Raw genomic sequence first — 14,460 nt, 5'->3', positions numbered from 1 at the left:
ACTAATTTCCTCACAAGAAGGTATATTGTTGGGCTGTGGGGAGGATTTTTATTACAAGTTGGTAATGGGGAGACATTGAGAAAGAGAGAGAGAAAAGGGAAGGAAGTGGGGGAGAAAAAACACAAGCAGACTTGCTTTTCGAATGCAGGCACATACAAGTTTTTCAAACTGAGAGAGAAGAAACACATACATGTACACACACACAAAGGCTTAATCAGTGGGAACAAATAAAACAAACAGATATGGGTTGGGGGTTGGGGGTTTTTGTGTTACTGTCCTTGAGGAGAGACGAAGTTCACAGTCCCCCACTTCCCATCTGGCTGGGCTCCCTCCTTGCCTCCTGCGATATGCCAAGAGCAACCAGGAAGCAGCTCAAGCATGCAGCCAAGGTTGCTGAGGAGAGGGGCGGGACTGCCCGCGTTGACCCTTTGCTACTGCTGCTGGCGATTTCACCGCTGCTGCTGCTGCCATCGCCAAATCTGCGCGCCCAGCCAGTGAGTGCTTTGCAGGGCAACTCATGGGTGGGGGGGAGGGGCTGGCCTTGGGAGCCATTGGAGGGCTCTCTGGCCCTGTGTGCCCAGGTGCAACTGTCCCCCCTTGTCCAATTGACCCTATACCCCTGGTTGAATAATGTTTCATGTGTGCAACAGGGAAAGGGCAATTTTCAGCAACCTAGCCTTTCCTTTCCTTCTGTAGCCCTCTGTGCCTCCCAAAAATATGTCTCTGAGGATGCCACAACCTTCAGGGGCACATATATATTTAAGGCACAGAGAGGAAGGGTAATTCGTGAAAATCACCTCTCTTCTATTGCATATGCAAAACATTATTTGGCACACAAGATGTTAATCTGGAGGTCAGCCTGTAGCAGAAATTCCCCAGGATCTGTGACAGAGATTGACACCAACGGTGAGAGAAAACAGATTTCTTTATTTGCCGGCAAATGATCCCAGCGGAATAATTTCCAAAGGCTGAGACCCTGATTACACTGCGGGCTCGCCTTTTATACACATAACAATTTACATACAGTGGATACAATTCTCATTAGTAAGCATCGTCATCTTACAATTATTACCAATCAGACAATTTTCCCTACTAACTATAACTATGCATTTTCCCCCTCCTTCTCTCTGCATATTTCTACGACTATTTCACTCCCTATTAGCTGTGGCCTTGAGCGAGCGCTGGCCAGCAGTTTGTTATCTACAGATAGCGAGGGGGCCTCCTGTCTACATACCAACAAGTGGACAAGAGTTATTATGCTGTTAGCAAGTTGCAATTAGAGCCGCTTGGTCTATGCAGACTTTCTTTAACCATTTCTTGACCATAAAACTGAGTCTGCCTCAAGCCAATAATTTCTTTTCTCAAGTTAAATCATTTTTTGTTTTATTTTGCATTCATTTTTGTCTCACTGGGAACAAGAATAATGGGCCTAGTAGCAGGCATGTGAGGATGCACTTGTTAATAGCCACAGAGCCTCCCCACCTTTGCAAGTCATGTTGATGGGGTTGAAAGGGGTGCATTTTCTTTTTGTGTGTGCGTGTGTGTGTCTTAGGTTGTGAACAATTGAATAAAAAGGGCTTTTTTAAAGAAAAGGGTGCAGAAGCGGCGATCTCACTTGTTGCTTAGTCACGTGGCTCACTGCACAGTATGTAAGCCCATGCCTTTCCTCTCCCCCTTTGTAAAACACCACAAATATTGATGGTGCTTTATAAATGAATAAAATTCCTTATCTTCACATATATATGAAACAGTCAAACTAGATGTTATACAGAGTTGTGTGGAAATTTATCTCCTCTTTTTCCAGCCAAAAGCAACCTCAGGAGTCTGTAAGTGTAGTCAGAGGAGTGGCAGCATATGGGTAGGGGGAGAGGAGTTCCTTTGCTTTCCCCTTTCCCCTCTGGCAGTTTTTTTCTGTTCAAAATCCATGTTTTTGATGGGGGTGGACTTTCAGACTAGAAAGGTCCAAAGAATCATATGATTATTTTATATGAATGTATTTACACTACAGGAAGGTAATGCAGATTAATCTGAAACTGGGTCAGGATCTTCAGCTATTGACCATATTGATTATAAGTGCTATTGCATTTACACAGACTGCATAACTCAGCAATGGGGCCAGTTTAGAGTTGACGGTCAACATGCAGTGCAGTGAAAACAATGATCATAGCATCATGTAAGCATAACTGTGCAATTATCTTTATTTGCGCAAGAGCACTCTTGTGCAACAGTGCTGGTGTTTGTTTTAGATGCCCACAGCAGCTCAGGTGGTACAGAAGTGCCCACGGTATGCTGTGGCATGTCAGCCAACATTTCTAATCAGTGATGAAGTTGAAGTTGAAATTGAAAACAAATTCCCCTGGTTTGGAATGCCTCACCACAATATAAGGCAAGCTCAGAGAGAGCTTAAGTTTGAGAGAAGCATAGAGGAATCACAGGTGGGTTGGGAAGATAATCAGAAATTCTGTTGTACTGCCAACTGGAACACCATGGAGTATTTGAATTCAAAATTGGCCTTGAGTGGGGAAACAACTTTGTGGAAAACACACTTTGTGGGGGAGAAATAGCTCGTTAGCAGGGCCTAATTCTGAATTAAGCCCAAAGATGTTTGCCCATCGCTACTGATAATTGATGTTTATCTTTGGCATGAATGAGATTTTAGTGACATAGAAAGCCTTACTCCATATTACATTACATTCTTTCCCTACTTCTATTCTTCCTTCCTTCTCTTTCACAACATCTGGAATAGCTGAGGCACAAACCCCACTGATGCACGGATCGGTGATTGGGAGGGATGATTCTCGTAGTTATTAAAACCATATGTGACTATGAACTGGAAGCGGGTTTAAAGTCTATTTAGGGCTGCATGGAGCTAATTGGAAAGGCCTGTTCAAACAATGCTATTCACTTCAAGAGAAATACTCTGTAAAACATCCATAAAGGGAATATCATATTTTCATCAACTGTTGCATTTGTTATATGACAGCCAAGCTGTTGATAGAAACCCTGGGTGGGCAGTAAAGAAATTCTGATCTCATTTCACTACTAATCATAGCACAGACTCCTCAAATTTACACCTGTATTACAGATTTAGGCTAGTTTTAATTTTAAAACACTTCACCTCCCCCTTATACAGGCCAACAAATTAATTATATAGCCCATGGGAGCAGTTAAAGTGAATAGTTGTTTGAGCAGTCTCTCTTTATAATACAACACAACCTTAAAATTATATTGATCAAGAATCAAGACAATTTGTCCTAATTAGTAAGAAATTTTGCATGAGGAATCTAATCCATGAAGGGTGCGATCTGATGCAATGTCAGACAAAAATTCCTGAACAATAGCTGTTACAGTGGTTGAAGGCTGTTTTGCATTGAACAGAATTGCACATTTGCAACTTTTTTGTGTCTGCCAAAAACAGATATTTCATTTCTACTTGTGAATTTAGATCATAAGAAAAAGACAAGGTTATTGCCATGGACTAGTTTCTGTGGTCTCATGAAAATTTATCATTTATTCCTAAAGTGATGAGATTTCAAAAGTTCTCATTTTAAGTAAACCATTTAACTTAGGGCAAATATTGCAACTCGTGTCTGGCTGTATGAAGCTGCTTTGGTGGAATTTGCTTGCCAGAAAAATATCCGTGAGTGAGCATGTCTCAGCAAATGTGTGCTTGAAGATGTGAGAAGAAGAGCTGCTTCCCCTCAGTGGGTTTGTGTATGATGTGCTGCTGCATGTTTTGCAAGTAGCATGTTGTTTCATGCCCTTTGTGTATTTCTGACACTTTGCTCTAGGAACATAGGAAGCTGCCGTCTGCTGAGTCAGACCATTGGTCCATCATTGTGTATTGTCTGCACAGACTGGCAGCAGCTTCTCCAAGGTTGCAGTCAGGAGTCTCTCTCAGCCCTATCTTGGAGATGTCAAGAAGGGAACTTGGAACCTTCTGCCTGCAAGTATCCAGCTACCCAGAGTGGTCCCATCCCCTGAGGGGAATATCTTAGAGCAATCACACATGTCTCCCATCCAAATGCAAGCCAGGGCAGATTTTGCTTAGCAAAGGGGACAATACATGCTTGCTACCACAAGACCAGCTCTCTAAACATGTTTGCATGTTATGTTCTCCTAAATGTGTTTGCTTATGGTGTGCTCCTGCATGTTCCTGAATATGTTTGTGTCTGACAGGTTGCTGTGTGGGTTTACATGTGCATTTTGCCCTGTGAGCTTGCATGTGGTGTTTGCATGTGGTGTGCTGTTCTGTGTTTTCATGTGTGACATGCTCCTGCATGGCTCAGCAATGAGGCATGTGAAGTGTTGCTGCACATAACGGAATATAAAATGTGGTTGTATGTGTTTGGTGTAGGTAGTTGTGTGAGTGGCATGTTGCTGCATTTGTTTGCATGTGGCATGCTCCTGTATACTTCTGCATCTTTGCATGTAATGTGCTGCTGTGTGTATTTGTGTCTGTACGTGAAGAAAAGAGGAAGAGTGAGTGGGATAGATATACCATGATTTCACTTGATTTGCAGTTTCTGGCTTAGAAACATTGGCAGCTGCCATATACTGAGTCAGACCATTGTTCCATCTAGCTCAGTATTGTCTACACAGACTGGCAGCGGCTTCTCCAAGATTGCAGGCAGGACTCTCTCTCAGCTCTATCTTGGAGATGCCAGCAAGGGAACTTGAAACCTTCTGCTTTTCCTAGAGCGGCAGTTCCATCCCCTGAGGGGAATATCTTACAGTGCTCACATGTAGTCTCCCATTCAAATGAAACCAGGGTGGACCCTGCTTAGCTAAGGGGACACGCTGTGCTTGCTACCACAAGACCAGCCCTCCTCTCCTTGACTTGGCTCATTACATCTAGTGATCAGCTTTACATATCTTTTGAGACTTCTGCCATGTTCATTCCATTAACAGTCCTGCATAAAAACATGAAATTATATTCTAGGGTTGTCATAAGCCACACTCTATCATCTTTATCCCCCTCCCCCAGCACTAGACAATGAACTACATTCTGTGCCCAGTACAATTTTAGGACAGACTATGAACTAATGTGTGAGGAATTATGTGGAATGGGGAATCAGAAGGGACACATGAATGGTGACAGGTGGACATTGAGGTATCTATATCATCATGAAGCGACACGCAAAAGAAAGAAGTAGGTCACTTGGCCTACTGATTTTTAAACTGATTGACTCTGTCTAAAATTAACATTTTGAATGTACAAGTGAGAGTAAATCTGCAAATCTGATGTTGAGATAGTGCTTGAAATATACTTTGCTGGTGTTATTTTTATTTCATGAGATTGCACCCTGCAGTATATCCTGCAGACACAGGGGAATCAGAAATAAGCATTTAAAATTTAATTGTATACATCTTTTTTTTTAACGTAACCCTGATCCCTGACTTAATTGTTTCACCAGGCTGCATTGTAAGCAAGTACAAAGCTCTGAGCACAATATGTGAGACTGTAGAACTTCTTTGGAAGTTAAGTCAGGTACCTTAACTTACAATTTCCTTAGGTTTTGCTACATAAGTTAATTTGCAATTGCCTTAACACTTCTCCTAAACTGAAAAGGTTTTTGATCCTAGAATAATTTTTAAAAATCAGCTTTAATTCACACGAAAGAATCATTTGAAATTATAATTCAAATCAAATGTCATTTGAAATGTTAATGCCACCCACAAAGGCAATTCCTTTCATGTTTGATCATTTATTTCAGTGTGCTACTCTGCAATATTATTCTTTTCATTTCCTAATTATCTTATAATTTAAGACACTGTAGTAAATTTTCATTGATTTTTCCAAACCAACTTTAAGAAACAATTTCTTCTTTGAAGAGCTTAGATGATCCACTACACAAACAGGAAACAAAAAAAGAGAACTCTGGCAAATGGCAATTTATACAGAAGCTATGGGGGCAGAGTCTAAGCAAATATCTTATCAAAGGTATAGCTGACCCAAAACTACTCAGTTTTTTACAACCATTTTGGGCAAAGCCAAAAACGTCTTCCTTTAGGGACAATTTTTCACCATTCCTTGCAAAAATGTTTACTTACTCATTTATGTTGTTAACTCAACTGATTGGCATTCTGGCTTTCTCTGTTATTCCATTGATTGCATGATCCCTGATTTGTTGGGATCATCCCTGTGAGTAATCCAGGAAGAAGGGAGAAGCAGCATTGGAGGTGCTAAATACGACTGAAGGTGGATCAGCTAAAGGAAATGGTGACTTACATTCTGCACAGTGAGTGCCCCACCGATCCATGAATGGGGCTGCACTATTCCGTGTGACTCAAGAGTCTGTTCACACTGCTAGCAAAGGTGGAGAGGCTCCATGGTTACTAAGGATTGTGTCATCACTGTAGCAATACTTTGCCCACTGGGAATAGTGGGAGAATTGTTGCGACATTGAGGAGGCAATCCTTAGTAACTGCAGAGCCTCTCCACCTTTGCTAGCATTGAGGATGGACTGTTGAGTCACATGGAACCCGCATGCACACGCAGCTCTTAGATTAGCAGGGCACTGCACATAATATCAGTCACTAGCACCAAACTATTTTTTTTTAAAATTCATGAGTATACATGTAATTTAAATTGGTGGTGGTGGTGGTGGTGTTTGAGGTGGGCGCAATTCTATATAACCATAAAAGTTAGTTTTTACTTTAAAATTTTAAAAAAATTGAAACTGCTTCTATGAAAGATAGTAAATACATTCTCAAATCAGACATCAGCAACATTTGGTTTACAAAGCAATTGGCAGATCCTTCTTAAAGTATTTGTAGGAACAATGTAAATTGTGATGTTCAGCAATAAAATGAAGATACCATTGGTGCTGTGATGACTGAACTCAGTTTTGGTGAAGGGTATACAGAATTTTTATTTTAAATAAAAAACACATGGCAGTTCATTAAATCAGGGATAGGCAATATTTTCAGGTCATAACCCACTCATCATCCCAGCTAAAAGTTTGGTTTTCAGAGACACAACAGACATGCAAGTGTTTATATTAATGTTAATGTTTATATTAATTTTAAGTCAACTGATAGTGGTGATAATATTACTCTGAACCTAGGTTAAAACAGAACTACAAATATGCCCATGCATATTTTCCTGTGGATTAGATTTGCTTCAGCACAGCAGCTCTGGTTTACTGATCAAGTAGGAATGGAATTATGACAGTTCATAATTTGGTAGTTAAACTGGGTAAGCATAATTTGGTAGTTAAACCTTTAACTGAAACAACATTAAGACAGTTCCTTTCTTTAGCCCACTGCATTTTTTATCAAAGGTCAAAAAGATCAAAGAAAAAAAGACATTCTACACATGTGCTGTGGGAAGTAATTTATTTAGATGATGTTGCAGTTCAACTGGTGCTGGAGGGCCAGGTTTGCCCACCTCTGACTACAGCCTCCTGAGAGCAGTCAGTATACATGACCACCTGTGTTAGGATAGCCCTGGCTATTAGCATAAAGGTGGCCAGTTCTACCTGTCAGCTTTCTTTCTTTTTTAATGGTAGCCCTTGCCCAAGGGAACCAGTAGACCTGGCTGATTGCATTTCCTCAAGGGGCATTCCTCTTTCTCATGTCTAGGGGAAATGAAGATATATGGAGCCCTACACCATGGAGGGAAACATTTAGGTACATGTATGATATATTTGTCCCCCCACCCCATGAGGCAAATAAGAGCTTCGGAAAGTGGGGAGGTGATTGCAATAGAATTAAAAAAAAAAATTACCGGCTGGCAGCAAATTCCTGTGAAAGGAGAAGAGGTTTTAGAAGAGAAAACAGTGATCTTATGTTGCTTATCAATGGTTTAGTTAACATCAATCAGTCCACTGGAAACATACATTTGTTTGTTTGATTGACTGATTTCTACACTACCCTTCCAAAAATGGCTCAGGGCGGTATACACAGAGAAACAAATAAATAAGATGGATCCCTGTCCCCGAAGGGCTCACAATCTAAAAAGAAACATAAGATAGACACCAGCAACAGTCACTGGAGGTACTGTGCTGGGGGTGGATAGGGCCAATTACTCTCCCCCTGCTAAATAAAGAGAATCACCACATCAAAAAGGTGCCTCTTTGCCAAGTCAGCAGGGCTCCATTTAATTATGGAGGATCCAGTCTCAAAGGAGGAGAGCTGGTTTTGTGGTAGGAAGCATGAATGGTCCTCTTTGCTAAGAAGGGTCCATTCTGGTGTGCATTTGGATAGGTGACTACATGTGAACACTATCTGCTTGAAGATATTCCCCTTAGGGGATGGGGCCATAACTCAATGGTAGAGCATCTACTTGCAATCAGAAGATCCCAGGTTAATCTCCAGGTAGGGCTGGGAGACACCTGAGCCTGAAACCTTGGAAAGCTGCTGTCAGTTAGTGTAGCTAATGCTGAGCTAAATGAACCAATGGTCTGACACGGTATAAGACAGCTTCCTATGTTTCTAATGAAGGGCACTTGCCAAATGCTAAGCTAAATTTTCAGTTCCATTCTATCCTGCAATTCCATGCCCAGTCATCCTTATCACCAAACTATTGTCTAAAGTACTATTATTTAGTTACTTATTCAAGTCTTGTATGCAAGCCTTCATACGACTCATTCTCTCACAAGATAAAATCCGTTTCCTGCAGCATGACATACGACAGTTTTCTGCTCCTCATATGTCTGCTGTCTAGCTGTTTGTACTAGCTCATCTTTTATTTAATATTTTTACTAGCTGGAAAGTCTCATGGCACAGGCTGATATTACCCAATTTCCATACCAAGGAAGTTGAGAAAAAAACACAAGTTTATTTCCTCTGAGGTTTCATGATGCTAAATAATTAGATATTTATTTTAATTGAAGTGTTCTGAAATTGGACATTTCAAAAAATGAAGGATTCAAGATGTAGTGCCTGCTAATCTGTATGTGATAGGATTGTAAATGTCCTTTTTCATTTGCATACTAAGGGCTAGGGTGGAGGATAAGGCAGTACAAGCACAACCCACATATATAAGATGATGTGTCATCCAGAAGCTCACCAATAATTGTGTTGACCCAATTCCCAGGATTCTTCCTCCTCAAAAAGAAATGGGTAGAAAGAACATACAAGTCAGAGAGACACACAAAGGCTTCTGTGTAGCAATGCTCCCAAAACTCTCATCTCCAATTTCTTCCTGGAGTTTAGACTTCCAAATTACTTGGTTTGGTTTCCAACATGGAATCAATGCATTAGAAATCCTCCATTGTTCCATGTATGTATTTATGAATTTTGTAGAGAGCGTTGCACATGTGCCCTTTGTCACAGTTTTCAGTTCCTTCAATGAATTTATGCCTTCCCCCACTGTAGTGATCAGACTCCCCTCCGTCTAAAGAGTTAACCAGAAGTGAATCCTCTCATGATTGATAGGATGGTAAACGCCAGGGCTCAGCCAATCAGCACACCAGGTGGGTGGGACCTAGAGAGCTGTTGCCAGGAAGAAGAGAGTTATTTGTGAGAGAAGAAGCTAGGCAGGAGGTGCATAGAAGGACATGTGGCCATGGAGGTTGGCTGCAGGAGGATGACTGCAGCCCTTGGAAGATAGAACTGCAGGGGCTTGATTCTTAACCAGAGTTTGGTGAGTTCATGGGAAAAGGAAGCCAAGGCTAGTGGCTTCGGAAGTTTAGGGCAGAAGAAAGTGGTTTAGTATGAGTTTGCGTTAGAATTTCTATTTCTTTGGTGTGTGTGCTTTTGCATATTCCTGATATTGTTCTATTATTGTTTACATGTAACATAATTAAAATAAGAAACACTAGCCAATGCCCATCCTACCTAGGGCATTGCCAAAGTCTCTATAAACATTTAAGCATCCATTAAGACAACTTATTTTTGTAACTTAGTAAGTATGTTTAACTGTATTTAAAAGCTGAGAAAGCCTCAGATGGAAGCGCTCTTTCTTTTTACAAGCCTCTCTGAGTTGATTTTTAACTCAGGAAAAGGGGGGTGCTAAGAGGGGTTTCCTCTGGTGCAAGCATATCCTCAAACCTTCAGCAGCTATCAGTTTTCTCACCACATGTAGGCTTGCACATGGAAGATTTTTGTCCTTATCCAATAACAAAATAGTTTTCCCTGGGATTCCACCCCAAGCCCAGAGAAGTTCACGCTCTGTCGATAAGAGGGGTGGCAGTGGCAGTATTTTGAACCTATCAATAATACAGAATAGTTTTAAGAGAAGCCTAGCCAGGCAGCTTAAGCAGGGATGATTCAGCATCTCTTTCCCTCACGTGACCTTGCTCTGAGACAAAGGCTTTAATCCACTATACCGACTAACAGGGCAATGTGGGTGCCAGCCTGTGGCTAGATTTTTATTTATTTTTTGGCAGCTCCTACCTCTGCCACTCCACCTGCCCGACCACTCCTTTATCTGTCCCTGACTACCAGCAGCAAAGAGCTGGCATGTTAGTCGAGTAGTGACATCATTAGCCCGCACACCAGCTCTTTGCTGCCGACAGCAATGGGAGAGGCAAGTGGGCAGCTATGGAGGTAGGTGGGCAGGCAGGCAGGAGACAATGGTAGATCCACCCCTTCCTACAGTTTATCAGTTAGTACATGTGCATTGATATATTACTGCAAAAAAAAAAAAAGCAATCTTGATGTGAATGTATGTCTGGTTATATCATCAGCCTTCTTCTGTTATGCTTCACACATCTGCACATAAAACAGTGTGGTGTAGTGGTTAGAGCACAGCTGCACAACTTCAGTCTTCCAGCTGTTGTTGGACTATGACTTCCATAATCCACAGCCACAGTAGCAAAGCCAATAGTCAGGGATGAATAACACAAGATCTGAAACTCACTTCAAACCTTGGGAGACCATCAAATAAAAACATTCGTAGTTATCATGGATTTTTATAGATGTGTTATTCACATATAAGTAACAGGCCCATTTTTTGCTAGCTGCATTTAAATTTTATTTATAGGCAGCAGGAGAAACTAAACACGTAGCAATTCTCAGGTGTAGCATCTCCTCTGGCTCTTTAAATGTGCACATGAAAATAACAATTGGCCATAATTAGCTTGAAATCTTTCAGATATGCACAGGAATGAACCAACACAGAGTGGCAGTTGCATTTTATCTGCCATAGTACATAAGGCTTTTAAAAATTAGGTTTCCTCTCTGCATTAAAAGCACACTTGAACCAGGGCTGCTGTGAAATCAAAGTTCCAAAGATTACTCACAGTTCTGTCCTTCATTCTCTGTTCTCTTCTCTGGGGAAGCATACCGGAAGTTGCAAGATACGCATAGGCAAAATTAGCAGTTGATTGCTCAAGTTCATCACTACATGTTCCTAAAAAGCAAAATAACACAATCATTTTTGGTTAACCTTTAACCTTTTTGGTTAAAAAAACAAACAAACCCCACCAATAATGCTTTTCCCCTCCCTCTGTCATTCTTGTCTATCAAGAGTGGCCGTAGAAGGTCTAGAACAAATGCAACTGGAAATATTAAAAGCAATTAATTTCGCCAAATGTTGTGCTGGCTTAGTGCACAACTTGTGAGGCTTAAGAGGTGCTGCTCAAACAATCATTTGTAAGAACTGTAGTGTTAGAATTTCCTAGTTATCTGGAGAAGGAAAAACATGTTTAATCAGTGACTGATCTTCTAAGCTCCTTCTGCAGATGTCATTTTTGCACAGCATCAAGAACATCCCTGATACAAATGGGAAACAGTGCAGAATGGGAATAGGGACATTACTCAGTGGCAGAGCCCCTGCTTTGCATGCAAAAGGTCCCAGGTTCAAACCCTGGCAGCATTTCCAGGTAGGGCTGAGATTAAGAGAAACCAAGTCTTTTAAAAGGCCCTTGTGGGAACACAAAAACCATCTCCAATGCCTGCCTGAAAGTGGGCAATGTGGGACCAGGCGTGCCACTTGGAAGAGTATTCCACAACCTTGGTGTCACAAATGAGAAGGCCACTTATCTTGCCCTCACCTGCCACGTCTGTGATTGCAGGGGGAGAGAGATTTCAGTGTTCAAGTGAAACTCTTGGGCAGATTCATAGTGGTGGAAAGATTGCCTACTGTCTCCTGATTCCCAGGTTAGGCCTTTATTTAGACAACCAGCAAACCAAGCCCCAAAACAACTGACAATCACTGAAGCTGAGACAGGTTCAGTACAACAAACCCTGGTTTTGTTGAGATGTCTGCTACTGAAGACCAAGAAGCACAAAAGTAGTCCCTTCCGACTCTAAAATTATATTATTGTATTGTTGAACAGTCTTGTACAGTGATGAGCTCTCCTTTGCTGGAGGTTTTCAAATGGAGACTGGATGGCCATGTGCCAGGGATGCTGCAGCAGTTATCTGCATTGAGCAGGGGCGGAACCACCATTGCACAAACAGGTTCAAAGAACCCAGGCCATGCCCATCAGGGGCCACATGTCGCGCCCCAGCCATGCCCCCTGCATCTGACATCAGATGTGGGGGCGTAGATTAACTTGCAAACAGGGCTGCACAGCCCCATTTGTGAGAAAAATTGGCCAGCGCCACATTGGCAGCACAGCCAGAGCAGATCTCCCTGCCTTTAAAAGCAGGAAGAGCCATTCCCAGCCACGCTGCGAACCTGGCGCTGGCTGATTTAGCTCGCAAACGGGGCCACATGGCCCTATTTGCAAGCTAAACTACTCCCCCTGCATCTGTTGTCAGACACAATGGGTGGGCGTAGCTAATCTTCACTCCATGCGTCTGACATCAGACGCTGATGTCTGATGAAGGGGGTGGGGCTAGGAGGCTGCCACAGTGGGCTGAACCCAGGCCGCCATTGGTCTCCCTCTGCGCCCGGCACTGAGCATTAGGTTAGACTAGAAGACTTCCAAGTTTCCTTCCAGTTCTAAAATTCTATGCTACTATGATTCAAAAGCATCTTAGGCCATCTAGAATAGCCTATCTATGAAGTGTCAGCTTCAATGTACCTCCTGCATACACAGAAATTGCCAGCATGCTGGCATAGATACAGCACAAAGGAACATGGGCAGCTTGAGCACTGCCCATACCTGTGTGCATGTGTAAGCACTGCCAATGGGGCTGCACTACAGTTGCACAACACAACACCCATTATTTCCAATAGGTGTCACATCACACTATCATATTCTGCAGAGGGCAAGGGTCTGTAGTCCAATGAATCACTCAGGAAGAGATATAGGTATAATCAACAGAGCAGGAGGTTGAAGGTCAGGAGAAAGTGAAGAGTGTAGTCAGAGGGAGCCAAGAATCAGGGGCCAGAAGTCCATATGAGGAAGTACAGAAGTGCAAGGGAAGAGCATAGTCAGGGGAAGCCAAAGATCAGGAACCAGGAATCAAGATAAGCAGGTACAACAGACAGGGGGCCTTTGCAACAATGTTGCTTCAGCAGCTGCTTACTGCAGACTAAGCTTTTATACAGCCCTGCTGCTGGGTATAGCCCTAGGCTCTGCCCACACTCCCAGAGACAATGGCTAGTTAAACGGCCAAGCCCTATATCTTAATCACAGACTCCTACGGAGCTGGGGCAATTTTCTCTGGAGAAAGTTCAAAATCCTCTTCCAAACCGGAGGGTGGAGACTTCAGGGCAAGCTGGGGGTGGCGGCTCTTCTGGACCCAGTACATCTTCAGTTCCCTTATCCTCTGAGCTCTTGCCATTTGGTCCATATAGAAAAGCTGGGGATACAAAAGGTTCCCAGAGAGGAGCCTCGGAGTGGGTTGTGCAGGTATCTCCTGGGAGCCTTCTCATTGTCCAACCCCGCCGGGTGTGGATAGGTCCTGTATAGGATAGATACACTTAACTGTGTGCATGGAGATCTTATGACAGAACACTGCTGCCCTGTGGAACAGATCTATTGGCAGTGCTTAAAAGTGTGCAGGGCTGCAGGCAGTACTCAAGCCGCCTACATTCTCTTGCACAGTAAGTAAGCTGCAAGCTTTTCTTTTCTTTCTTTCTCCCCCCCACTTTTTTTTTTTTTTTTTTTGCATTTTTAATTGTTATTGGCCGTAAGCTGCAAGCTATTAGACCTGAACAAATACCTTTTCTGTGCTTGGAAAACCAGGCATCTGCTTTGCTTAAAAGCTGTTTTAGGGTTCCATTCCAAGAAAGCACAAGCAGAAGGATCATCCACGAGATAAAAAGAAACTTCGGTAAGCTTATTCTAAGTTATTCATGGAGAGAGTTACATATTTTACTGCATAAACAGATCGAGTTTTTACTGGAGATAGTAGGTAGACAGATGGGGGCAACAGTTTACGACACACCACACCTTAGTCAAAGTCATGCTCTATGCTGACATATATTTGGACAAAGAGTCATCCTAGTGTCGGTAGCTTGCATTATGTGCAATCATACAGCAGTGGAAGAAGGGTTGCGGGTCCAAAGGAGGCCTTCAGCATCCCTGTGCTGAAGGCATCTTGAGCAGAAGGCCAAGCAGGCCTCAGAAACAGGATTATACAAGTGGAAAAGTCTTTTGCAGTGAGGGGAGA

At 42.5% G+C, this 14,460-nt stretch overlaps 1 protein-coding gene across 3 annotated transcripts in view; it reads right to left on the bottom strand.

The window, feature by feature from the left end:
* Window positions 1-14,460, bottom strand: part of PRMT8 (protein arginine methyltransferase 8) — a 424,784-nt gene that overhangs the window by 329,647 nt on the left and 80,677 nt on the right. For all 3 annotated transcript variants that reach the window (XM_053256302.1, XM_053256301.1, XM_053256300.1), the window contains exon 2: window positions 11,193-11,302. In XM_053256302.1, coding sequence (XP_053112277.1) covers window positions 11,193-11,234 — 42 coding nt within the window. In that variant the 5' untranslated portion in view covers window positions 11,235-11,302. The remainder of the gene's footprint in view (window positions 1-11,192; window positions 11,303-14,460) is intronic.

Source organism: Hemicordylus capensis, chromosome 5, assembly GCF_027244095.1.
Source record: "Hemicordylus capensis ecotype Gifberg chromosome 5, rHemCap1.1.pri, whole genome shotgun sequence".
In the NCBI taxonomy this organism is placed as follows: Eukaryota; Metazoa; Chordata; class Lepidosauria; order Squamata; family Cordylidae; genus Hemicordylus; species Hemicordylus capensis.
Note: the sequence above shows the minus strand (reverse complement) of the source record. Positions and strands in the feature narration are given on the sequence as shown.